Below are 27,733 nucleotides of genomic sequence, written 5' to 3'. Positions count from 1 at the left end.
AATAAACGGGTCTTTTTCCGAATGGCAGGCAGTGACTAGTGGGGTACCGCAGGGATCGGTCCTTGGACCCCAGCTATTCACAATATATATATAAAAAATGATCTGGACAAGGGAACTAGATGTAATATCTCCAAATTTGCAGACGACACAAAGCTGGGTGGGCGTGTGTGCTGTGAGGAGGATGTCGAGAAATTCCAGGATGATTTGGACATGTTGGGTGATTGGGCAGAAACATGGCAGATGCAATATAACTTGGATAAATGTGAGGTTATCCACTTTGGTGGCAAAAACAGGAAGGCAGATTATTGTCTAAATGGCAATAGATTGGGAGAAGGGGAAGTGCAACGAGACCTGGGTGTCCTTGTGCACCAGTCGCTAAAGGTAAGCATGCTGGTGCAGCAGGCGGTTAAGAAGGCAAATGGTATGTTGGCCTTCGTAGCGAGAGGGTTTGAGTACAGGAACAAGGATGTCTTGCTACAGTTGTACAGGGCCTTGGTGAGGCCACACCTTGAGTATTGTGTGCAGTTTTGGTCGCCTTATCGGAGGAAGGATGTTCTTGCCATGGAAGGAGTTCAGCGAAGATTCACCAGGCTGATACCTGGGATGGCAGGAATGACGTATGAGGAGAAATTGGGTCGATTGGACTTGTACTCGCTGGAGTTTAGAAGAATGAGAGGTGATCTCATTGAAACTTATAAAATTCTGACAGGACTGGGCAGACTAGATGCAGGAAGGATGTTCCCGATGGTCGGGGAGTCCAGAACCAGGGGACACAGTCTAAGGATAAAGGGTAGGCCATTTAGGACAGAAATGAGGAGGAATTTCTTCACCCAGAGAGTGGTGAACCTGTGGAACTCTCTACCACAGAAGGCGGTGGAGGCCAGTTCATTAAATATATTCAAGAAGGAGTTGGATATATTTCTTAAGGCTAAAGGGATCAAGGGTTATGGGGAGAAAGCAGGGACCGGGTACTCAATTTGGATGATCAGCCATGATCGCATTGAATGGCGGAGCAGGCTCGAGGGGCCAAATGGCCTACTCCTGCTCCTATCTTCTATGTTTCTATGTAAAAGATAGGCTGTCTCTGATCTCACACCACCATCCTGGTCCCCAGTGAGAAAAAGTTAAGAACTGAGTGAGAAACTCACTGCTTTCTTGCAGATCACTAACCTGCACTAAGCTATATTATATTAAGAAATATACAGTGGATGGCCTTATAGCAACTTATTTTTAAACCAGGGAAAGAATTAAAGGGTTTTGATGAAGGGTCTACTACACCCAAAATGTTAATCCCATCTGTTCAAACCCACTGTGCACTGCTGTATTATTTCAGATTTCAGAGTTGCAGTTTTGTTTCTTTTTATCTGTAGAATTAAAAAGAAAAGCTGCACCAATCAGAATGCTTGGGATTTAACAGATTAGAGTGGTAGTGTATTCTACTGAATTACCCAATTCCAACTTTTTCCATAGGAAAATACTTGTCTGTTTATTGGTGGCTCTGTCTTCCTTTGTTGCCTTGCTTTAGAACTGCTGGTTGCTTTCAGGCTGTTGTTTGTCATTTGTGTATTTTGCCTTCCTACCTGACATCATGAAGTTCCACTCCAATGACACCATGCAAGACAACTCTTCTCATACGTGTGACCGTTATCAGAACTTCATAGTCATCATTGTTATAAATCTCATCATCAAGAAACTATTTATGAAATAACGCTGGACGGCCAGCTGGTGGCGCCGTCCAAGGAGTATAAATACTCGGGCGTTGGCCCCAGCTTTCCAGGGACATTTTGTAAGACAAGGAGCTAGTGAAATACAACTAGACTTCCATGTTCTGAAACAAGTTGATTAAAGCCTTGCTTTAAGCTCAAACCAAGTGAGTAGTGAGTTTTATTATGTCAGTCATACCCAAGAGTTCGAAGCAAAATGTCTATTCCTGGGCTACTTAAAGCTAAGGACAGGGTTACAAGGGTGATTGAAACACACCAGTAAGCGTGCAACTATATGGTAATTCTATGGGCATACGTCAACAGTAAACATAATTCAATTGGAAACATGCATATAGTTAAAGCAAACAACTTCTGGTTGTAACATAATCTTATATTACTTTTGTCTCAGTAACTCAAGTACAGGAAACTGAAAATTTGTCACCTAATAATTTATTTCCTGGTACTCACTGTAGACATCACTTAGGAAGCTTGAAGTGCAAATCACAATTAGCAAGCTTCAGTAACGATGTCATCAAGCAACTACACATAGCATCCTAACATTTGCCACAACAGTCTCGCCAAGAAAAGGAGTGAGAAACTGTCTTCCCTAACGCCTACTCCCTGTAATATATATATAGGACATATATAAGAGTGACTTCCAAGCAGTAATCATAAAGGGTTCAGATGCCACTGAAGTTTTGCACTTACGTTGATATCAACTGAAACTCTCAATTAGATCCAATTACCAACTGAAATGGCTGTTATACCTACCTCTATGGAATGAGGCCTCAGGACAATGCACCGTTTGGCATCACTCCATGCTTTTCTGTCAAATATAAAGTGGCACAATATGAACAAAATGTACAGTGCACAAATACAACATTATAAGAGAGATTATACTGTAATTATAATGAAGAGATTAAAATGAATGCATCCAAACCGGTTGGGTTTGTTATGGCTACTTATCAAAACTAATTTTGAAATTCTATATTCTTACTTGAGGCAGCATACCTCTCAAAGCTGTATAAATATTTATTAAGTAAAGACATTTAAAGGAAGAATATTTTAATGATTTCTCCAAGTGAGAAATTAGACAAGGGTTCCCAAAAGAGAACAATAGGAAAGGGTCAATCCAGTCACTTTTGTCTGTAAATGGGAACATTTTATTTCTTAAAATCTGAAGAGAAATACACAGGAAGAATACAAGGCCTTTTACCAATGAGTCACAGCATTTAACATAATTCTATCTTTTTAAGAGGGAACATTTTTGCTGACAGCAAGTAAGGATTATATTGACCAATGGGCAATAATGTGACACATTTGATACGTCGACAGTATGTTAAAAATCTAAACGTTGCCTTACAATGTAACAGATGCTGTAAAATTTCACCACTATTATTCAGTCTTTAGTTGCAGGCAGACATGGAGCCATTGTGAATAAGTACTCAAGAGTGAAGTACTTAGTCCAATGGTATGTAGTGTGGTTATTCCATTAAACAAAATTAGGAACTGTACTTGAGCAATTCCATCATAAAAATCAGATGTCCAAGCTAGAGGAAGAAGTCAGGAGGATACGCTGCAGTGACATCAGTGATTTCTCTGAGGAGTATGCCCAGCATTCAACACTACAGTATTACAATATCTGGACTGTTTCTAGACCGAATAAAAACAGGACTTTTAATCTCAATGTTTACTGAAATCAGTGATAAGACAGTGAAAATTGTGTTTTACTTTAAACAAAAAGTTCGATTTGGTAACATCTATTGGGCAGCATAGTCAGTGCAAACTGATTCACAGCAGTTGTGTGTAAAATCAGCCAGATACTGAAACATTTCAAAACAAGATTAACCAGAAGTTCCTGAGTTGCAAGATGTTTGAGAAGACTGGCTCTGATCTGGCATTAAACATCATCAGATAGAACAAGAACACATGGTAGCAACCGTGCTCGAGAGATACACTGACTGGCGTTGCTTGATCCTCTTAACATCTTGCAAGACATGAATATCTTATGGGCTTCAGAGAAGAGCTCCTCAAATACATTCCCCCCACCCAAGTGTTACGTCAATAAAAAAATTACCCCATGTGACATATCTAAGACTAAGCTTTTCAAATGTAATGCATTATCTAGAATTACTTTCCTTGTTAAAATAACAATGTTTAGAGAGGAACAGGTGCAAACTTACTTGTACTGACACAACTGCAAATAGCAGTAAGATCTCTTCTCATACAGCAAGTGATTAAATGCACTGCAACAAGAATTTACACAAATTACTTCTCCACACCATAACATTTTACAGAATGCAACAAAATCATAATTCACCTAACACAGGAATTTGTGCTAACATATTCAAATAGAACATTTAATTGGAATGATGGATGCAAGAAAACAGAACCCAGAATTTTTAATATCGATCTAATGTTTTAATAGATAAGCTGGGCTACATCACTTGTCTTGTGAAGTTGCTTCAAAAGGTTCAAGTCACCCGTGAGTCATAGAATACAGGAATAAAGGGGGGGAAAAACCATAAGCGAGAAAGAGCTCCAGGCATCTGTAGTATCTCATTTCCTTCATTAGCCCAGGGAGAACAGAAAGAGACTAGAAACCTGCTGATGATGCTCTACGATCAGACAGTAAAAGAAATCTGGAAAAGCAACCTGGAGTAACTCGCTACAGCCACATTGTCTCCGTTGAGACCACAAACTCACCATTTGAAGAAATCACAAATATAAAACATCTTTACTACCATGGACCTCTTCACCCGTACAAATGCACATTATGCAAGAAATATTATACAGAAGCCAATAACTGGAGGAATTTCAGATGGGTACTATGAAATTCCTCTGGTGCACACAAGCCAGGATACAAAAATGACTGCATTACCACTGTAATTCATTAGTCTCATTCACAAATATGCAAAAACTTCCCACCTTGTACGTGGACCCTTAACATGGAATATTTACCAGACTCTTATTGCTTCATTCAAAGACTTCACTGCTGCTTCATAATGTTGTTTTTTCATGTCTGATTCCCAATGTTCGTGAAATATTTTTGCTTGCTGATCATAAAAAGAAAGTTAAAGACATTAGGAACCCTAGCCCTCTCCTCAATTTTAGTCAATTTTCAAGGCCTAATGGAAAATCAAACAAAGGGGATTCTACAAATCTGTCCTTGTTGGGCAGCATTTTGCTACAAAACTATGTTGAAATGTGTGAAGATGAAGAACCAGTCACATTAAACAGATCCAGAAGTACAAGGATAAAACAATTCATGGTCTAGTAGCAGTGGTTAATGTGAGGTGAAATGCTCCAGAATAGCAAGAACATCTGAAGCAACTTTATAGTTTTTTGCTTATGAACCAGGAAGCTTTTGCCAATTTTTGCAAAACTCAAAGGCCACTGAAAGCACTGATCATGACTAAGTTAACAATTCAGTTATACCAAATAAGTGGAATTTAGAATGATCATAAAAAGGTTGATCATGCTCCATCCTAGAATACATTTAAAGTAAATATTAGAAAATATGTATATTATATATTGAGTGAGATTTTAATTAACTAAGTTTGAATTTTCTAATGGACCAAGAGGCACAGTGGGCGAGTAGATTGTATCTTTCACCACTCGAACCAAACTCTGAATCCAGCCCAGACTAATTAGATGAAAGTCTCCTCTCTCTGTTGACTGCAATGGTCCTATAGGTGTTTACATCAGTTTTAGGGAGTATAAACCTAGTGCTTGCAAGCTACAAGCTCACAATATAAAATACTCTGTACATTGGCCATGAGGATGCTGGTGATGAGGCAAATGGCTGAGGAAGCTTAATTCTGCACCAAACCTGTATTACTAGAATTAAGGAGTGCAAGGTGTTAAGAACGCATGCCAAAAGTGAAAAATTATTTCATTCTCCAGGAAAAACATCCTTCGCTTTAAATGAGCAAAGAATACTTCAATATACATCCTTAAAATACATTTTTTCTACTCCAACATTAGTTGCTGGTGCTCTCTGTTAAGTATGAAGGAATTGTGATTATTTGAGACTGAAATGTGATTGATGCTTGTTTCAGTGATATGTTGCTCCTCTACTGTCTGCAAACATTACCGTCTGCATGGGTGGGATAGAAATTGCCATGGGGAAGTTTAATTTCAGCACGATCCAAAATCTGCTGTACTGATAACGTGTTTTACGTGTTTCAAGGAACTACTTTAGTTTGGAAAAATATGCATCTTCCCAAAATTATGTTTCTCTACATTCCTAATTGTAGTATTAGAAAATAATTCACAACTGAAACATATTTCTGAATTCACAGCATCTTGATATAAACTTTACAAAGTGGGGCTAAGTTATTACTTCCAACAAAAAGCCAGTTGAATCTCTTACCTCCTCTTCCTGAAAGCACTGATCTTCAAATTGCTCAAACAGATCATTATGATCTAAAGAATACTGCTTTATAAGACTGAAATCTGCAACAATAAAAAAAAAACATGAATTTGCAGCTAAACTAGGAAACATGGACCAAGTTTGATCCTGAATTGCTAAAGCTTAGCTTAACAGTGAGTGCTGTTGACATCAAGAGAATCTGTTCTTTTATGGACTCAACCCAATCTCGACAAAAGAGATTGAAAGTTTCTCATAACACCCACTCCCAGATAAATCAAGTGAAACTTCAGAACAACATTCTATCTTACATCGTACACTGTTCCTCCTTAACCTGCTGCATGAAATTTCCATGATGTCAGGAGCTTTAGTAACTATCATGTACCACAGAGTATTTAAACATCGCTAGCTATACTTACCCTTATAATGTTCAATCTGGATTTTTGGGTTCAACTGTTTTTGATGGAAGTCTGTCCCTTCTAATCTTTTGTTTAAGTTTGATAATTTTGCATATAAGGAGTTACTGAGCTCAACCACGAGGGAGTTAAATTACCAGCAGTACAGTCAATTATCCCAAATGCTGCAGTCATCTTGTAATTTCAACTTTAAGGATCAATTCAGCTCCCTTGCACTATTGGACTCAGTGACTCCTCCAAATCAGTTCCCTTATGAAATCATCAGTACACCACTGGAACACATTTAACAAATAAAAACAGAATGAATATTAAATCAGAATTTTTTAATAACCACTCAATAATTTAAAAAGGGATTGTTAACAGCATACTGCCTTATTAAGTATTTCCATCAGGTTTGCTAGTAAAGGCCACAAATTGAATAAATCTCAAAAATTAGATGGAAAAACAAATTCACATTTCAACAGGTTAACTAAAACCTGAATCAAATTTCTTTTAAAAAAAAAGAGAAAAATGTCCTCAGAAGTAGGCTTGTAGGAAAGCTCTTTGTATGGAAAAGGTGGGAGGAACGAACAAACTTGGATTTATATAGCGTCTTTCATGTTTTCAAGGCGTCCAAAGGCTCTACAGACAATTCATTAGTTTTGAAGTTTAGTCACCATTGTTATGTCGTTGCAGTTGCTAATCTGTTCACATCAAGGACCCACCAACAGCAATCAGTTAAATGACCAGTTAATGTGTTCTGGCAATATTTGTTTTCGGATAAATGTTGACCAAGACACTGGGAAAGCTCCTCCTTGAATCATGGCATCTTTAACATCTACCTGAACAGCCAAATGGGTTTAATGTCCCATCTGAAAAGTGGTACTTTCAACAGCGCTTCCTCAGCCCTGTGCTGAAGTGTCAGCCAAGCTTATGCGCTCAACTTCTTGAGTGGATCCTGAACCCACAAACTTCAGACGCAAAAGGCAAGAGTGCTACCAGTGAGCCAAGCTGATATATGAACACAAGTAGGATTTGGAAAAATTCAAACCATTACAGATACACTACCAGGAAAATAATGGAACCAGTGAGCCATTTGCATTATTCATGGTTCCCCACAACATTCTGTGTCTAATCGAAGAGACCGCAATGTAGGCATGCCCTCATGCAAATCAAATTAACATGTTTTGTGCACTCCAGTTTCTATAGATTTCCTTTTCCTCCAGGAAGCTTTCACGATTAAGACTGATATGGGATAAGAAAAAACAAAGTTCCATCATTGGTGAATTTATGTTCAGAAGATACAGAACAAATTCTGGACAAGCAACACACAAGATGTACCAGACCATAATCTGAAGATTGCTAGGGCTGGTGCAATTAACTTCATAACAGTATGGTTGCAAGATTACTTTCCTGTCTGTATTATAAATTAGGCACAATGGAACTCACCATTACAAAATCTTGCAAGTCTATACATATAAATAAAAAGTGCTACTGCTACAACATTTGTGCGGTGAGTTTTTGTAAACTAGACTGTCTCATTTGAGCTTACACTACAGCAAGCTAATAGCCAACATGAAGTAAATCGTAAACTGTTCGGTATCATTGAATCAGCTGTTCCAACTCAAGATAGCACAGTAATTGATTCCACATGATGCCTAATTGTGTAACACAAATAGGAAAACTATTTCTGCCTCACTGATTAAGATCAGTTGCTAATGGTACATTAAATAATTACATGCCATTTTTAAATGACTCAGTACATATGTTGCTTGTGAAAATAATCTCAACAGGAGTACCACCACTCCATGACAGCAGTTGCTTGCCACCTGAAGATGAATATCAGGGTTAATAAATTCAGTACATTTGTCTCATCTTCCACTAGAAACTCCGATGTAAATACCTCTATGGGATTCCCTATTTTAAATGTGTCCACACCTACCCATTATGGTTTTCTAGTGACACCTATAGCCACTAAATTGGAGCTTCTCATTAATGTGAGTGCCTGTGGTGCCAAACAGTTTAAAAACTCGTGAAATAACAACAGAAAATGCTGGAAAAACTCAGCAGGCCAGGCAACATCCGTGGAGAGAAATTAGAGTCGACGTTTCGGGTGAACCCTTTTTCAAAACTGGAAAGGAAATGAAATAGATCGAAGGCAGGGCTGCGATAGAACAAAAGAAGTAGAGAGACATTAAGAGGTATTCAAAACCAGACGAGATGGTAATAGGACAAGTGGAGACAAAAGACGGCTCAGATTAGGTGTGAAGTGTACTGGCAGGATGAGAGACAGCTGCCATGTGGGAGAGAGAAAAAAAAAAGGGGGGGGGTGAAGAGAGGGAAAACCCAAAACAAAGGGGTGGAAAAAATATATAAGTAAAAATCGTGAGTCTGTAGCCACAAGGTGGCACTGCAGAGTGATTTTTTTTTTTTTTTTTAATTATTTAAGCCAATCTCTGCTATGTTCTCCCTGGCCTATACGGAGAATCAGCCCACAGGTTTGGGAGAAATGAGGAGGGAAATTAATTCTAATTTATTTAACAACCAAAAAATCTTCAGGTACGACATCTATATAGTGGCAGCCCAACTCTGGTCGCCATCATTGCCTTTTCGTACACTGGTGGGTCCCTTGCAAGCTGCTGCCGTCCACCGTCCCCCTCTGATTTGCCAGCCTGTTCATTGTGCTCTCCACCGTGCTAACCAACCAGCTGTAAGCCGTGGCTGGATATCCATCCTCCCCCGCTTCCAAATCTTCCCTCTCATCTATGGCTCATTAGTCCTTGTTGCCGTTGCCCGTCCCTGCTGACTGGCCAGCCTCGAGCTATGGTGGGCAGAGGAAAATGCTTCAAGGGCACACTCAAAGCCTCCTTGAAAAAGTGTAACATCCCCACCGACACCTGGGAGTCCCTGGCCCAAGACCGCACAAAGTGGAGGAGAAGCATCCGGGAAGGCGCCGAACACCTCGAGTCTCTTCACCGGGAGCAAGTGGAAGCCAAGCGCAGGCAGCGCAAGGAGCGCACGTCAACCCAAGCACCCCACCCACCCGCCCCTTCAACCACCGTCTGCCCCACCTGTGACAAAGACTGTAGGTCCCACATTGGATTCATCAGTCACCTGAGAACTCATTTTTAATGTGGAAGCAAGTCATCCTCGGTTCCGAGGGACTGTCTTGAGAGAAGATGTCCCTGTATTCACACTCCCCTGCTGGTGCTTTGTCATTTTGCTGACCTGTTCTGGTTATTCACTCCGGTTTCCTGCCCCGACTGGCTCAATCCGGGACCTGTTATTTGTTGCCCTACTGCTTTCTGCTTTGATTTGCCAGCTGCCATCATTGCCACCCACAAGTTTGTCGGCCTCTGCACCATCCGTGAAACAGAAATCAGAAGGAGCACCATAATGAATGCTCAAACAAAAAAAATTACTTGATTACTGTACATCTCCCCACATTTTCACCCACATTCACTTCCCTTCTGCTCCCTCCCGCCGTCCTCCCCTCACCCTTGACTCCCCATGTGCAGCACCACGGGAGAATGATTAATGGGATAATTACATCCTAAGGCTGATACTAAACCCTCAATCTCTTATGTAAATACAAAACCTCAGAATTGTCAGGAGATACATAAAATACATAACATAACCAAATCCAGCAAGTCATGGACAAAGACACACGTTGTAATGAAATCTGTTTGTCTTGATCCTGTATTTCCTGTATTCGTTTTGCACTCATGTATATTACCCTCCCCCACACTGTGTATAGTTTCACTTCCTCTTTCCTGACTAACCAGGTCTTGGCTCTTGGCTCCGCCCCTGACTTCTCTTACATAAAGATCCCAGGATCTGTATGACTCATTCCTGTGAACCAGTCGGCATGTTGAGATGTTAGCTCTGATCTTAGTGATTAAAAGCCAACTTGTTTAAGTCTATAACTTCTAGTTTTGTGGTTATTGAAGGCACATCACGCGTGAATTAAATGGGCCATCAAATGGCGCATTCAAAATGCACCAGCGCACAGCACTTTGCACTAAGTGTCAGCTGTGGCTCAGTGGGTAGCACCCTCACCTCTGAGTCAGAAGGTTGTGGGTTCAAGTCTCACTCCAGAGGTTCGAGCACAAAAGTCTAGGCTGAAACTCCGGTGCAGTACTGTCAGAGGTGCCGTCTTTCGAATGAGGCATTAAACCGATGCCCCGTCTGCTCTCTCAGGTGGACGCAAAAGATCCCACAGCTCTATTTTGCAGAAGAGCAGGGGAGTGATCCCCGGTGTCCTGGCCAATATTTATCCCCCAATCAACATCACGAAAACAGATTATCTAGTCATTATTACATTGCTGTTTGTGGGAGCTTGCTGTGCGCAAATTGGCTAATGCGTTTCCTACATTACAACAGTGACCACACTTCAAAAGTACTTCATTGGCTGTGACGCACTTCGGGATGTCCTGAGATTGTGAAAGGCGCTCTGTAAATGCAAGTCTTTCTTTCGATGCTTTCCTGCAGCTTTTTTTGCCAACCAACATTTAATTAGAAGTATTAGTAACCTGAAATACGTATCATATCAAAAATTTTAAGTGTTGTAAAATCTTTCTGGATTGAAAAAGGGAATCTCACTTCAAGCAATGTATATTTTCAACTGGAAGCAGGAAATGGAGTTTACAATTCTTTACCACAGTAACATGCAATGAGGCGGTACTCACAATGAAGACCAGTGAGAGCGAGGACTGTCGCTGTTTGCATTTTATTCCCAAACGTCAACGTCTTCCAGGCATCCCGAAAAATCATTTCCTGCTTTACCACTTTTATTGCCTCTTCCAAAGTGGAACACTGAAAATAAAGTCTATCTTTAATTTCTGAATTAAAATGCACATTGCATCTCCAAAAGATAATGCAGCACACAAAAAATCATAGCGATCATATTAAAAATAGCAAGTATACATCGTTTCAATATATACGGTGAACTTTTTCTTATCCGGCACCTATGGGACCAGGATGGTGCCGGTTAATGAAAAATCCTGGATAACAGAGAGGTAGACCTACCATGGCAATTTTTAACACAAACAAAAATTAAAAATCAAGAAATGTACTGTATAATTGGGTACTCACCTACAGGATGTTCCATTAAATGTATGGCAGAATCAGCAAGATTACCGGTTATTGAGGTGTTGTTTTGTATTGAGATATATCTATTTGGCCGGTTATTAAAGTGCCGTTTAAACAAGAGTTTACTGTACTGTAACTTACTACTTTTTGTTTTAGCTACTTTAGCCTTTGAATGAAAGCACCCATCATACACCAAGCCCCACCCAGAGCACCCCTTTTCTTCCATTTCACAGGGGTGATGCATCGTTTTGTTTAGTTGAACTTTTGTGATGAACAGCCAGGAAAGTTGATTATAGAAGGGAGAAAAAGTCATGAGCATAGCATACCCACATTGATTTTGAAAAAAAATCATCTTCTAATGGACTCAGATCCGATTATGATAAGAGTGTTGTGTGATATTTTCTGGACTTTGGGACTGGTCTGATGGCCTTTTTGTTCCAATCAGTTTTACTTCATAAACTTATTTTAAATATTTATACCTAATGTGTAGTTGTTTAGTGCTCTTTAAAAATTAGTTTTGCGGAATTGAAAATTAACTGGGTTCTTACCTGAACAAGGTTTTCACCAATAACACGAACAAACTTTATCAGAAGTGGTCGTTTCAACTGCAAAATAATTTCAAAAATAGATGAAAAACTAGTATTTAGGAGCACAGGAAGAGAAGTAGGCCATTCGGCCATGCTTTAGCCACTTACTTACAGCATAAACAAGCAGAGCCCTGTGTGCAGATTCCAAAAGATCGATGATCTTCAGTGTTTTGAGATCAAGATCCTGCAGTTCGCCACAACTACAAGGAAAGAAAGATGCTTCGTGAACTCAGCACCCACTAACAAAATTAACAATACTGCAGACACATTGTGGGATCATGTCTGTTGACTGCAATAAATAACTTACAAAAAGTTTTCTTCCCAATGGCTACCTTGGTGAAACCAGCAAGTATTTGAATAGTGAATCGGTAGCCCGTTTTACACTATTGCACAAAGTCAAAATTATCCCCACGGTCAGCACACCCATTCGGGTACCAGTTTGGTGCCGAGACTGGATCTTGTCTGTGGCTGAATTCATGCCATCAAGATAGGTAGTATCAATGCTAAGGAACACAGCACATTCTTCTTCCATATGAAAATATAGGCTTTTCAATAGAAAAATATCAACTCGAACGGTTTGTTGTTCCAGTATCTTTCAAACTATATAGTTGGAATTATGAATACTAATGAACTGTGATAATTATAGAAAGGGGAAACACACAAATAAAGGACTGAGATGAGGAGGAATTTCTTCACTCAGAGAGTGGAATTCTCTGCCACAGAAGGCAGTTGAGGCCAATTCATTAAATATATTCAAGAAGGAGTTGGATATATTTCTTGAGGCTAAAGGGATCAAGGGATATGGGGAGAAAGCAGGGACAGGGTACTGAATTTGGATGATCAGCCACGATCTCATTGAATGGCAGAACAGGCTCAAGGGGCCGAATGGCCTACTCCTGCTCCTATCTCCTATGTAATTCATGATTATTTTTGAAGTGTATTACACTTTGTAGCCTCTTTACAGCAGAAATACTGTAGGCTGCAAGCAATACGAGCAAAGCAGGGCAAAATGCAGCAGCTTTATTGCCAATATAGAAAACTTTTTTTTTTTTTTAACTAATTTTTCCCCCACTTTTTTTTTCCTGGAGGCACTGACTCTTATATTAAGTAATATGTTTCTACAGGCCCACCAGCACCTCTCCCAAGTAAGCATTTCTTCATTGTCGACTTAACCAGGGAGTGTCAAATCTGACAGTGTCTTAGCTGCAGGCTAGGTGGTGCCTGTGATTCACTATGACTCAATGTACTCTACATATTTTCATTATGAGTATTCGATGCTCCCAAAAAGAAAATAAGCTTTGCTTAAGCACAGGTGTGTTCCCATTGCCATCATAAACACAGTGGTATGTTTCCTTTCCTGGTTAGTCCGAAAGTCATGGAGTTGCATCAAAAGATAAAGATTTGGGTGGAAGTACAGCAAAGGTGCCTGAATTAAAGGGGCGAGCTGACATGGTAAAAGTATCTTGTAAAACTCATGACTAGATTTATACCGAGAGAAGAAAACAATGCCTTGATTGGTGCAATCATGCCAACAGTCTGTGCAACATCAGCATTTCTATTTTTATTTGATTTCCAAAGTTCAGTCTTGTTAAATCACTAGGTGGTGTCCTGCTATTCACTATGACTCAGAGGACACTTTGTTTTAGAAGACATATATTGTACAATCGTGTAATGTATACACAGTTAATCTCCAATGGCGCTGCTCAGAAAGAACATTGGCCCAGAAATTCGGGGGTGCACAGAGGGCGCAGGGATCCCTTCGGCCTCATTTCCATCGAGTCGGCGAGCTGGATCAGGCAGCTCACCGGAAAAGTGGGATGCAAGGTCAGACCGCTGCAACGACAGTCAATTGAACTTCAGGTACAGTTTATAAAAAGTGTACCTTCGAGGTGGCTCAGTTACAGGAGATCTGCTGGTATATGTTTGTGTTAAAAGCAGTACTCGTTAGGGTCACAATAATCAGTGACTAAGTAGGTGCATTCCCATACTATGGCAAAAGCATAACTACCTCCACCTGCGGCTGAGGTAACTGAATAATATATGCCGATCTGAACAGGTTGTGGACAATTTCTGTCTGTAATTGGAAAATAGCAGGCAATCTGAGTCCATCTTCTGGACTCTGACTTGACACAAACTTCCCCAGTGGCATTTTAATTTCCCCATAAGAGGTGTCAGTCAGCGCAATGACAGCAACAGAAAACAGCACCCCACCTCAAAACCCCACAATGTGGGTTGACCAAGTACTGTTCACCTACTCCTGTCAAGCCTTAGCCATCCATTCCAACCACCTCATGCTCAATATCACCAAGCAAATACAGCTTTGTGTTGTACATTTTTCCCAATTTTATCTGAATTCTATAATATTTTGACGATATAATGGGGAGGAGGTGAGAAAAAGTGAGAGATCACAACAAACGCCATTTCTAGGTGTAGCTGAAACAGTTACATGGGACCAAAATTTGTAAAGTTAACAAAAAAAAAATCACAATCTTGCAATAAATCACAAGGGACAGTAAGACAACAGTTTGAGTTTAAAAATCAGTAAAAGCTAATTAAAAATCTTAAAATTTGGGAAATTTATCTATAAAAACTGAAAAGGGCACACTTCTCAATTTTAAATCTGCTTTGTTGAATTTTAGTTGACACATCATTTAGATCATGTTGCATCATAGAATGGTTACACAGCACAGAAGGAGGCCATTCAGCCCATCGAGCCCGTGCCGGCTCTCTGCAAGAGCACTTCAGCTAGTGCCTCTCCCCCGCCCTTTCCCTGTAGCCCTGCACATTTTTTCCCTTCAGGTACTTATCCAATTCCCTTTTGAAAGCCACGATTGAGTCTGCCTCCACCACCCAACTTAAAACATCCTTTTAGTGAAATATAACCGTGTATTAGAATTCATTCACATACTAAACAGTGCAATTCGAAACTTGAAATAAGGCTACTATTATGGATTTATTTGTTGTATTATTTATAGCTGTCGTTAACTGCAAAACTTACTGCTCATATTGGATGAGCTCTGCTTCAGCAGCCCAGTTGCTGTAGCGTTCATCCAGATGAGGCCTGCCAAAAAGAATTGGGCTCAGGAGCTGCACTTTCACAATGTGGCAATACCTCTTCAACACAGACATCCTCAGGTAACACCATCTCTTAGGAATCAGCACTGGAAACAAGAACATGCACCACCTTAGGAAAAGAAATTGCTAGTTGGATACCTAATCAAATCGATCTTTCAGCAACACAAGCTCAATAGAGCTGAGCTAAGCAAAAACAAAAATAATGCAGTTAGCATCTGAACAGCCATTATTTCCCCCATTTCTATCCTAATAGCCTTTTTAAGCTGTTAGTACCTGCTGTAGCTTTCAAGACACACTCCTCCTTTCCACAACAAGCGTTATATTTCTCATGCTGAATAGTATAAAGCACTGTATATGAAAAATGTATAGAACCCATTCAAAATTAATAGTACTAAAATTAAAACAATATTTTTAGCATGTATTAAATAAATATTTCTGAATTTTTTCAAACTGTTAGTATGGTACAACTGGTTGGTGTAGCAACATTTTGTGCTGCAGAATGATAAGCTCACTACTTTGTGTCCGAAAGTTCCCAATCTCAGTTTGTCAGGAAAGTGGCGAGTGTAACCCAGCTGCTTCTGCTCAGTGAGAGGAACATAGAGGGAAGAAACACAGGCGGGGGAAAAAAAAGCTCATTTTAAATCAGCAGCCTAGTCACTGCAGGTTGTTGTGGCACATCCCCCGGCAGCAAGAGCAGCAATGGTATAGGCTGGGCACCGAGCTGCCTGCCTAGTCACTCAATGAAGGAATGTCAAGTTTGCACCTAAAACTATAAGAAAGTGCGGTAATAACAACAGAAAATGCTGGAAACACTCAGCAGGCCAGGCAGCATCCGTGGAGAGAGAAACAGAGTTAACGTTTCAGAGTTAACGTTAACTCTGTTTCTCTCTCCACGGATGCTGCCTGGCCTGCTGAGTGTTTCCAGCATTTTCTGTTATTTCAGATTTCCAGCATCCGCAGTATTTTGCTTTTGTAAGAAAGTATGGTATGTTAGCAAGAATCATTTTTTACCGCTTTGATCTCCATCATAAATACTGTACAAGTTTAATCAAAGTTATAATACCGTTATAGGGAAATCTGTACTACAGTGCTTGTAAAGATCCTCACAAAATATTTTGCAATATTTAGAACTACAACAGTTAACAGATAATGGCAAAAAATATCGAAGTTAAATTTAGAGTACAATAACTCTACAATAAACTGAATAGACATATCAGTAATTTTAAAAACATTCCTCCACTGCAATCGGTTTTGCCTATCAAACCTGTAGCCCTGTTTCATTTAAGAAACAAATGAAACTGAAACCCTATGACCTGGAATTATGACGTAATCCATAACCCCATTACTACACATGAATAACTTCACTGTTACGAGAGTATTATTTTCTCCACAATATCTAACATTACAAAATTCTAAACCTGACACACAATAAACTTAGAACAGGACAAACTCCTAAGCTGTGCCAAAGACCAATTCCTCAAATTACAAAAAAATGGCCAACTATGCGAAAAACTTCAAAGTCAAAGCTTGTAATGATTATTCAATCTTTGATCCAATCTTTATTCCCTCCTCTTTTTGGCGATTTTTTTTTTTGAAATAATTGAAGAAAGAGATGTTCGAGCTGGGGACAGAACACCTTTGTCATCCAATCAGGGCTAGCACAGCCAGAAGCAAAGCGGTGCTCTTTCTCAACCCCAAAAGAGTAACTTATACTACAATAGAATAAGAACCTAAGAGTTAGGAGCAGGAATATGCCATACAGCCCTTCGAGCCTGCTCCTCCATTCAATAAGATCATGGCTGATCTTTGACCTCAACTCCACTTTCCTGCCCTATCCCCATATCCCTTAATTCCCCATGAGTCCAAAAATCTCAGCTTTGAATATACGCAACAACTGAGCATCCATAGCCCTCTGGGGCAGAGAATTCCAAAGATTCGCCACCCTCTGAGTGAAGAAATTCCTCTTCATCTCAGTCTTAAATGGCCGACCCCTTATCCTGAGACTATGCCCCCTAGTTCTAGACTCTCCAGCCAGGGAAACAACCTCTCAGAATCTTGTATGTTTCAATGAGATCACCTCTCATTTTTCTAAACTCCAGAGTATCGGCCCAATCTACTCAATCTCTCTTCATAGAACAACCCTCTCATCCCAGGGATCAATCTGGTGAACCTTTGCTGCACCGCCTCCAGGACATGTATGTCCTTTCTCAGATAAGGAGACTAAAACTGTGCACTGTACTCCAGGTGTGGTCTCACCAAAGCCCTGTACAATTGTAGCAAGACTCCCTTATTCTTGTACTCCAACTCCCTTGCAATAAAGGCCAACATGCCATTTGCCTTCCTAATTGCTTGCTGAACCTGCATGCTAGCTTTCTGTGTTTCCTATACAAGGACACCTCAATCTCTCTGAACACCAACATTTAATAGTTTCGCACCATTTAAAAAATATTCTGTTTTTCTATTCTTCCTACCAAAGTGAGTAACCTCACGGATCATTGGGTGACATTGCCAATGAAGTTCCAGATCAGGGGAGTTTTGTGCTGTGGACTCACACCGAGGAGGAGCTGAGTTCAGATTACTGAAACATACTTCACACAAGGCCTTGGTAGCAGGGAGAGGAGGCGGTCATCCTAGGAGTCGCTGTTGGATTTGAATCCGGTTGCAAAGGTTAAAAAAGGTCAGTGTGCTCATCCACCTCATACTTTTGAAAATGTTGAAATATTGTCCTTGTGTTTTGGTCCCCCAAACTGAGCAGGCCAATAGGTGGTTTGCTCCATTGTTTCAGTCAATGCTTTCTTAACACAGCCACCAGAGGTACCCAACAGTGAGCTGCAATAACTCACCCTACAAACTTAGCAACTCCACAATGGGACAACCATCTGCGACCTCACCACCTGGAGAATTAAAGGCACTAACTCATACTCTAAAATCCCACTGATACTTCAACGTGCTGCCTGCTTCTGCAATCCTTAAATTAAATAATTTACCAACACTGCTGAAATTAGAGTAGGTATTACTTTTGTACCTGGCTAGCTGTACAATAGACAATCTCCTCTCTCAAAACATGAAAAGGGCCCTTTTGAGTTTTCTTACCTTCATAGCTTATCTGTGGTGGATCAATCGGAGGAAACCATGGTTTCAAATCCTGTAATTATAATTAAATAATCATTAAAACAAATCTATTAGCAGCTCATTCATTCAATGTCAAAAATGGCCAAATTAGACAGCACAAGATTTCAACTTCATTTAGTACAGTTGACAGAAATCTAAAATACCCTTTATATTTTCTGTGCAATAATCATTTTCCAAGAAATAAGTAGAGGCTGTTTCCCATGGCTGTAAAGTCCAGAACTAGGGGTCATAGTCTCAGGATAAGGGGTTGGCAATTTTGGACTGAGGTGAGGAGGGATTTCTGCACTCAGAGGGTTGTGAATCTTTGGAATTCTCTACCCCAGAGGACTATGAATGCTCAGTCATTCAGTGTAATAAAGACTGAGATTGTTAGATTTTGGGACACTTAGGGAATCAAGGGATATGTGGATAGGGTGGGAAAGTGGAGTTGAGGTAGAAGATCAGCCATGATCTTATTAAATGGCGGAGCAGGCTCAAGGGGCCAGATGGCTACTCCTAATTCTTATGCTATGTTCTTACACAGGTTGTAATGTAATCTACTGGTGCCAGAGCATCGAATGGATGAATTTTATTTCTCTAGTCACTTCTACTATTTAAAAATTCCAGATGACATAAAGCAGACTTGAACCGTCAAAAATGCAGAATCTGATGGATGCTGGAATCTTAGAAAATCAAACAACCTCCCCCCACAACTGAATATCTTGCATCATCACCGATTAAAGGAATGATGAGATTTGTATTTTGGAAATTTCAAATGTAATACTTTTATATTTATTATTAATGATGAATAGATTAAAAAGTGCACTGCAGGTGTTATATTACATAGCAGTCGACTCAATTGATGTATATATTAGTTTTACTTTGAAATAAAGATCCAGACAATACTGGAATCTGGATTCTGGTGACCTTCTGTTTAGAAATATGAAAACCGGACAGTGGTCGTAACTTTACAACACTGCTTTTAAAAAACTGTGCATCGGCAGAACAGCCTAGCTGTGCTTGCACAAGTCAGATCTGCTTGCACGTAATAACATCGGAACAGCAGTAAACCATTCAGCCCCTCATGCTTGTTCCACCATTCAATTAGATCATGGTTGATTTGTTCCGCAAATCCATTTACCCATCTTTGTATATTCCTTGATGCACTTACCTAATAAAAATCGGTTGATCTGTCTTGAAAACTGACCAAGCATCGAATGCCTTTTGGGGGGAGATTTCTACTACCCTTAATGTGAAAAAGTGCTTCCTGATTTCACTACTGAATGGCCTGGCTCTAATTTTAAAATTGTACCCCCTTGTTCTGGATACCCCCACCAGAGGAAATTGTTTTTCTGTATTTACTCTACTGAATCATTTTAGCATTTTAAACACCGCAATTAGATCCCTCAACCTTCTAAACTCACGGCAAGTTTATGCAACCTGTCCTCATCATTTGACCCTTTATGCCCTGGTATAAACCTAGTGAATCTGCACTTTACCCCCATCCAAGATCAATGTATCCTTCCCGAGGTGCAGTGCAGCACTCCAGAGGGAATCTGACAAATGCTCTGTACAAACTGAAGCATCACCTCCTCACTTCTGTATTCCTCGAGATAAGTCCAAAGTCCTCCCACAGTCCAAAGATGTGCGGGTTAGGTTGATTGGCCATGATAAAAAAAAATTGGCCCTTAGTGTTAGGGGGGATTAAATATGTGGGGTTACGGGGCTAGGGCGGGATGGCTGTCGGTGTAGGGTGCTAGGGTTTGGATGATCAGCCATGATCTCGTTGAATGGCGGAGCAGGCTCGAAGGGCCGAATGGCCTACTCCTGCTCCTAGTTTCTATGTTTCTATGTAAGTCCAGCATTCCGTTAGCCTTTTTGATTACTTTTGTACCTGTGAACGAGCTTTTACAGATGCGTGTACCTGGGCACCCAAATCCCTGTTCCTCCAGTTTCTAGTCTTTCGCCATTAAAATATTCCAATTTGTCTTTCTTGAATCCAAAGCAGATCCCCACATTGAGCTCCATCTGCCACAATTTTGCCCACTCATTTAAATCTGCCTAGGTCCCTTTGTAACTTTCTGCTCCCATCTACACAACTTACTGTGCCTCCTAAATTCGTGGCAGCACGTGTGCAAGCATAAAAAAAGCCCACTTTTTGTGTTCACGTATGCACAAGCATTTTACGTGCGAGATTGGTCCCCAATTCACGCATGCTTGCAGCCTTTTTGTTTAAATGTCCCATCTTCCCCCCCCCAATCAATGTTGAACTAGTGAAAATAAGTTACATGCAAGAATTAATACAATAGAACTTTTGCAATTTGATGTCCCAACCTTGTCTGATCAATTTTGTTTAATTTAATAACATTACCAGTATGTGACCACCGTAGAAGTGCTTTGAATATTTTAGTCTATCAAGGTCTGCTGCAACATTACTAGGCCACATTATTTCCCTCAAGGTCCAGGAAGTTATAAGCAAAAAATACTGTAATTATTTCATTTTATAATAGTTTTTAAATGCTGAGTTTCCATATGCATCAAGGTGGTGGTGATTGGTACACTTGTCCATATTTGGCCACCCTGCGTCATTGTCAAGCAATCTCACAACAGGTAAAGAGACAGATTCTGCTCTGCCCCCAAAATGGAGGAAGAAGTTCTCTGTCTGCCATGTGTATTGACACTATAAACATTGTTCTTGAGTGCAATTATGATGCTGCTCGTGACCGGAGCAACTCTTTCCACAATGAGTTTCAAGCTATTCTTCAAAAACAGTACTTCAGTAAGTGTGAGTTTTTCAATTTTCCAGTCCAGCCACCCTCGGTGCCCCTCAATGAGACTGCCAATCTGTACTGAACTGGAAAGCGGCCTGTACCATGGAACCACACCAGCAAGGAAGTGGGTTCAGAATGTATGGGTTGCCTTTAAATTCAAATAATGGTGGTGAGTCTGCACTGCATTCAGCCACTGCCAAAACATGTACATTTTAATCAATTTTCTTGGTCTGGCCTTTTTCAAACACTACCAGGACGCCCATTTTCAAAAAAGTGCTACTGAATCATGCATTTGGTACAACACTGTCCTTACCCAAGTCTATATTAAAAGAGCACAATTTACATTTGTGCATAGAGAAAAATAAAAAATAAATTGGTGTAAAAAAAAAAGTTATTAAAGGAGGAGAGGGGTAGATGGAAAATAAAAGCTAGAAGCTGATGTCTTGTACACCGGAGCCACAGTGCCCACTTATTATGAACAAACTATGATCTGTATATCTAACCATGTCTGCAGATTGTTTGGAAAAAGCTGAAGATCCTCGTATTTGGTGTTGCATGTGGATCTTCACAATGGGAAAGTTGTCATTGTGCACTGCTACTTTTACGACTCCTATTTAAATGGTTTTAAAAATTGAGTTATATTTAAACAGTTGGGACTGAACAGAAGTTCCTTTAGCTTGTCAAAATGCACTTACCTCATCAGAGGAAACAATATCTGGTAAATCACTTGAATCAGAAGAAGTACAGCCATCGCTGTCCCAAATCCCAGGGTCCATAACTGCAACCTAGGAACTGCAATATTAAAAATTGAGCATGTATAATGTTTTCCAGCACCTTTTGTCAACCAACTCTCTCCTGTCCAAACAAAACAAAAAACATTGATCAACAATTTCAGCTACATGTTATTAACCTTCACACCAGCAACTCCTTTACAACATTGGCTTAAGTTACATTAGTGTGTACGTGCGTGTAAGTACATATTTATCTGGGAATGAATATGCAGATTAAATATAAATAATAAACATTCAAATAAAAGCACGAAACAAAAAAATCACCCCCTCCGCAAAATAAACATAACATTTAGGATGATTTGTGTGTGCGTACGTGTGCCGATCACCTTGACAGAATTTTAAACATTACTTGAGCAGGAGGAGTTATCCCCCGTGTGCTGGCCAATATTTATCCCTCAACCAACATCACCAAACAGATTATCTGGTCATTATCACATTGCTGTTTGTGGGACCTTGCTGTGCGCAAATTGGCTGATGCATTTTCTACATTACAACAGTGACTCCACTTCAAAAAAAAGATCTTCATTGGCTGCAAAGCGCTTTGGGACGTTGGGTGGTCGTGAAAGGCACTCCACAAATGCAAGTCTTTCATTCAAAGGGGGTGACATGTCAGGGTGGCCCAAAGGCAGAATATCTGGAATTGTCCTTCAGATTAATTACCAAACTTAAAATCAAATCTCGTTCATTGGAAGTGAGTTGTGCATTTAAAATATATCTGGAATTGTCCTTCAAATTATCAAACTTGAAATCAAATCTCGCTCATTGGAAGGGAGTTGTGCATTTAAAATATATCTGGAATTGTCCTTCAAATTATCAAACTTGAAATCAAATCTCGCTCATTGGAAGGGAGTTGTGCATTTAATGTATATCTGTATTTTTTTTAAATCCCACTCCGAGAAGAAAACAAACGCAGTTGCAGATTTTTGGAAGGGGGTTTTCGGCTCCTCCCTTTGATCACAACTGCGAGTGCCAACTTGAAGCCTCAAGCACCGCCAACTAAACTTTACCCGGACACAAACCGCCAGCTCGGCGGTACAGCCCGACCCGAGCAACAACCGAGCGTCTGAGAAACCCCCTCCCGCCGTCTCACATAACACCGAAATCGCTCATTTAAAAAATATATATATATTTGGTCATTTATTTGCCGCTGATAATGCGGCCCCTGCCACACTCTCCACCGACGCGATCTTTTTTTTAAATACAACCAATACACACAAGCATCAAACTCACCGCCAGCCAACGTTCACCAGCAAAATGGAGGCCGCCTCCCGCACATCTCGCGATAGCCAGCCAGAGTCTCGCCGCACAGCACGCCGGGAATTGTAGTCCTCCTCAATGTGGTCCATGGCAAGACCTTGAGCAGAAAGGGAGACAACTTGTATTTATATAGCGCCTTCAACGTAGTAAAACGTCCCAAGGCGCTGCACTGCACTGGCGTATTTTAAGACAAAATTTTTTTGACACCGATCCACATAAGGAGAAATGAGGGCAGGTGACCAAAAGCTTGGTCAAAGAAGTATGTTTTAAGGAGCGTCTTAAAGGAGGAAAGAGAGGCAGAGAGGTTTAGGCAGGGAATTCCAGAGCTTAGGGCCTAGGCAACAGAAGGCACGGCCACCAATGGTTGAGCGATTTTAATCAGGGATGCTCAAGAGGGCAGAATTAGAGGAGCGCAGATATCTCGGGGGGTTGTGGGGCTGAAGGAGATTACAGAGAAAGGGAGGGGCAAGGCCATGGAGGGATTTGAAAGCAAGGATGAGAATTTTGAAATCAAGGCGCTGCTAAGACTTGCATTTCATATAGCGTCCTTCACGACCACTGGGCGTCCCAAAGCGCTTTGCAGCCAATGAAGTAATTTTTTTTGAAGCGCAGTTGCAGTTGTAATCATAGGATCATAGAATGGTTACAGCACAGAAGGAGGCCATTCGGCCTGTCGATCCCCTGCCGGCTCTCTGCAAGAGCACTTCAGCTAGTCCCGTTCCCCCGCCCTTTCCCCGTAACCTTGCAAAGTTTTTTCCTTCAGATACTTATCCAATCCCCTTTTGAAACCTATGATTCAATCTGCCTCCACCACCCTTTCAGGCTGTGCACTCCAGATCCTAACCACTCGCTGTGTAAAAAAGTTTTTCCTCATGTCTCCTTTGATTCTTCTGTCAATCACCTTAAATCTGTGTCCTCTGGTTCTTGACCCTTCCGCCAATGGGAACAGTTTCTCTCTATCTACTCTGACTACATCCCTCATGATTTTGAGCACCTCTATCAAATCTCCTCTCAACCTTCTCTGCTCTAAGGAAAACAACCCCAGCTTCTCCAGTCTGTTCACATAATTGAAGTCCCTCATCCCTGGAACCATTATTGTAAATCTTTTCTGCACTCTCACTAAGACCTTCACATCCTTCCTAAAGTGTGGTGCCCAGAATTGGTTGAGGTCGGACCAGTGTTTTATAAAGGCTCATCATAACTTCCTTGCTTTTGTACTCTATGCCTCTATTTATGAAGCTCAGGGTTAACGATTCATGCACATGCACCCCCAGGTCTCTCTATTCATGCACCCCCTTCAGAATTGTACCCTTTAGATTATATTGCCTCTCCTTGTTCTTCGCACCAAAATGTATCACTTTGCACTTTTCTGCGTTAAATTTCATCTGCCACGTGTCCGCCCATTCCACCAGCCTGTCTATGTCCTCTTGAAGTCTATCACTATCTTCCTCACTGTTCACTATACTTCCAAGTTTTGTGTCAACTGCAAACTTTGAAATTGTGCCCTGTACCCCATGTCCAAGTCATTAATATATATCAAAAAAAGCAGTGGTCCTAGTACCAACCCCTGTGTACCTTCCTCCAGTCTGAGCACTCCAGTCCAAGTAATGTAGGAAACACAGCTGCCATTTTGCACACAGCAAGCTCCCACAAACAGCAATGTGATGATGACCAGATAATCTGTTTTTAATGATGTTTGTAAGAAATCACACAACACCAGGTTATAGTCCAACAGCTTTATTTGAAATCACAAGCTTTCGGAGCGCTGCTTCTTCGTCAGGTGAAGTGATGTTGGTTGAGGGATAAATATTGGCCAGGATGCCAGGAAGAACTCCCCTGCTCTTCTTCGAAATAGCACCATGGGATCTTTTACGTCCACCTGAGAGAGCAGACAGGACCTCGGGTTAATATCTCATCCGAAAGACAGCACCTCTGATAGTGCAGCACTCCCTCAGCACTGCACTGGAGTGTCAGCCTAGATTTTTGGGACTTGAACCCACAACCTTCATGACTCAGAGGCAAGGGTGCTACCAACTGAGCCACTGGCTGACACTGATCAGAGTGGTCAGCATATGGAGACTGGGGACTTGCCAACCCTCCAGCTGTTTCCTGGAATTTCCAGTAATCAAAGTTTAATCCCCTGGACACTGCTGCGAGCAACCCAGGAGAAAAATCATAGGGGGATTTAAAAAATTGCGGGTTTTTTTTTTCTTCGAACACTTTATTAGAAAAAAGAAAGCTTTGCATTTCTATAGCAATTTTCATGACCACCCAACGTCCCAAAGCACTTTACAGCCAATGAAGTACTTTTTGAAGTGTAGTTTTAATATAGGAAACGCGGCAGCCAATTTGCGCACAGCGAGGTCCCACAAACAGCAAGGTGATAATGACCAGATAATCTGTTTTAGATTAGTTCACATTAGTTATAAAAGTATTTGAGAGGAGGGGGGAAAAGGCTGTTTAACTGGGCGGGGTGGTTGGAGACCGTGTGATGAAACCTCCTGAAGTACTTCCAACCAGAGTTGGCAGCTCTGTGTGGGACATCTAATAACTTATAGGGCACTGCCAGGACCATCTTGCACTCTGGACTTAAAACAGATCACATCTAGCCAAATGCAATTGACTGTGTGTAAAAATAAAATAAAACTGCAAATACTGAAAACCTGAAATAAAAATGCCGGAAATACACAGCAAGTCTGGCATTAGCTGTAAAGAGGTTAAAATTAACAGGAGTTGTGACAACGGGTCAATGTATGAAACACTATAACCATTTCTCTTTACAGATGTTGATGGACCAGCTGTGTATTTTCCGCATTTCTGGTTTCATTTTTAATTGACCCATTTATGCTTCCAATTGACATCCATTTTAAGCTGGCACTGTCTGGCATTTAGCCACTTTAAGATGGGCGGTGATGCTCTGCCAAGTGGTAAGCTTACAATAATCAAGCAGCATGTGTATATATTTCTGAGCTGTCATCCACTTGACTCAGTTCAACCAGGGTCTATAATCTTGGAAATCTAATCCCCTTTCCCTGACATTGATAATTTCCACAAGGATTTTTCTTACCTCCTTCCAGAACACCTCTTCAGATGGGACTGGTATCCTTGCTTTCCATTACTTTTACAACAGTTTTGTAGCATGTTCAACATATCCAATTTCACATCAAGTAGAGTCTCTGCCGCAGTTTTACTTGAATATTTTATGTGGTATTTCTCCCATTCTGACTAGACTTTGCCCAAACCTTCATCTCCTTCATTCAGAAGAAAAGCACAAGCCAATGAAAAGAAATGTGAGATTACGGATTTGGCATAATTCCTCAAAAGAAGTGATTGGTAAATCTACCTTGCTCCAGCCAAGGTGACCATTCAAAAGTTGTGTTTGGAATTTAGCCAGCAGAAATGTGAAATATTAGTATGCAAAACTATTTATAAAATATCCAACTCTGACCCCAGTGATATTACCGAAAATAGTTATTGTGAACCTTAAGATTGTGATTATTCCATAAGAAGTGTTCAAGTGAATAGGCCCAATATACTTTATCCAATCTTTGCATCTATTGTAATAACATTTAGCCAGATGTTTGATTTCTCCTATCACTGTTACAAAACCGTAGCACAAAGCCCCGGTTAGACCAGACCTGGAGTACTGTGAGCTGTTCTGGGCAGCACACCCTAGGAAGGATATATTGGCCTTGGAAGGAGTGCAGCATAGGTTTACCAGAATGATACCCAGACTCCAGGGTTTAAGTTATGAGGAGAGATTACACAAATTAGGATTGTCTTCCCTGGAATTTAGGTTAAGGGGTGATTTGATCAAAGTTTTCAAGATATTAAGGGGAACAGAGGGTAGATAGGGAGAAACGATTTCTGCTGGTTGGGGAGTCTAGGACTAGGGGGCATCGTCTAAAAATTAGAGCCCGGCCTTTCAGGAGTGAAATTAGGAAACACTTCTACACACAATGGGTGGTAGAAGTTTGGAACTCTCTTCCGCAAACGGCAACTGATGCAAGATCAATTGTTAATTTTAAATCTGAAATTGATGGATTTTTGTTAACCAAAGATATTAAGGGATATGGGGTAAAGTTGGGTATATGGAGTTAGGTCGCAGATGATCTCATCGAATGGCGCAACAGGCTCGAGGGACTACTCCTGTTCCTATGTTCCTAGCATAGATCAATAACTGGAGAATGAGCCATGGCTCATAAAGATCCTCTTGAATAGAGTCATAGGCCTAGAAATTCGGTTGGTTGCGCCAGCGATTAGCGCCTAAAGAGCCCAAGAATTGGGGCGTTACCCAATGTTCGGGCGGGCGCAATGAAGATAGCGACACCTCCCATATTGCATATTCATTTAGCGCCAGCGCTAACTCTTAGCACGCACCCGTGTGCGCAGGCAGTTAATGACGTCATTTCAGTGTGCAATGCATTTTTGGCGCCCCTGACCGGATATTCGGTGGCGCCCGGAACCTTTCTGCCTGGCGCTATTAGTGACAGTTGGATGGAACGTTCCCAGGCCCTTCTCGGAGTCGGGGGTCGCTATTTAAAGGGGACAGCTCTAGTATAAAAGCTGCAGCCACTTGG

General features: G+C 40.8%; 1 protein-coding gene across 4 annotated transcripts in view; it reads right to left on the bottom strand.

The window, feature by feature from the left end:
• Nucleotides 1-23,232, bottom strand: part of LOC147100335 (uncharacterized) — a 120,957-nt gene extending 97,725 nt beyond the window's left edge. For 2 of the 4 annotated variants that reach the window (XM_085967941.1, XM_085967944.1), the window contains exons 1-10: nt 21,801-23,096; nt 18,317-18,368; nt 15,147-15,309; nt 12,261-12,348; nt 12,110-12,166; nt 11,159-11,285; nt 6,079-6,161; nt 4,665-4,759; nt 3,887-3,949; nt 2,475-2,529 (exon numbers count right to left, since the gene is read on the bottom strand). In XM_085967941.1, coding sequence (XP_085824067.1) covers nt 2,475-2,529; nt 3,887-3,949; nt 4,665-4,759; nt 6,079-6,161; nt 11,159-11,285; nt 12,110-12,166; nt 12,261-12,348; nt 15,147-15,309; nt 18,317-18,368; nt 21,801-21,881 — 864 coding nt within the window. In that variant the 5' untranslated portion in view covers nt 21,882-23,096. Of the gene's footprint in view, nt 1-2,474; nt 2,530-3,886; nt 3,950-4,664; nt 4,760-6,078; nt 6,162-11,158; nt 11,286-12,109; nt 12,167-12,260; nt 12,349-15,146; nt 15,310-18,316; nt 18,369-21,800; nt 23,097-23,126 lie in introns of those variants that run through there. The other 2 variants (XM_085967943.1, XM_085967942.1) reach the window with 2 other exon arrangements.
• Nucleotides 23,233-27,733: the final 4,501 nt, after the last annotated feature.

The sequence above is a fragment of the Somniosus microcephalus genome, chromosome 26 (genome assembly GCF_052327205.1).
Source record: "Somniosus microcephalus isolate GS21.2 chromosome 26, FLI_Smic_1.0, whole genome shotgun sequence".
Classification (NCBI taxonomy): Eukaryota; Metazoa; Chordata; class Chondrichthyes; order Squaliformes; family Somniosidae; genus Somniosus; species Somniosus microcephalus.
This window is presented reverse-complemented; position numbering and strand designations above follow the sequence as displayed.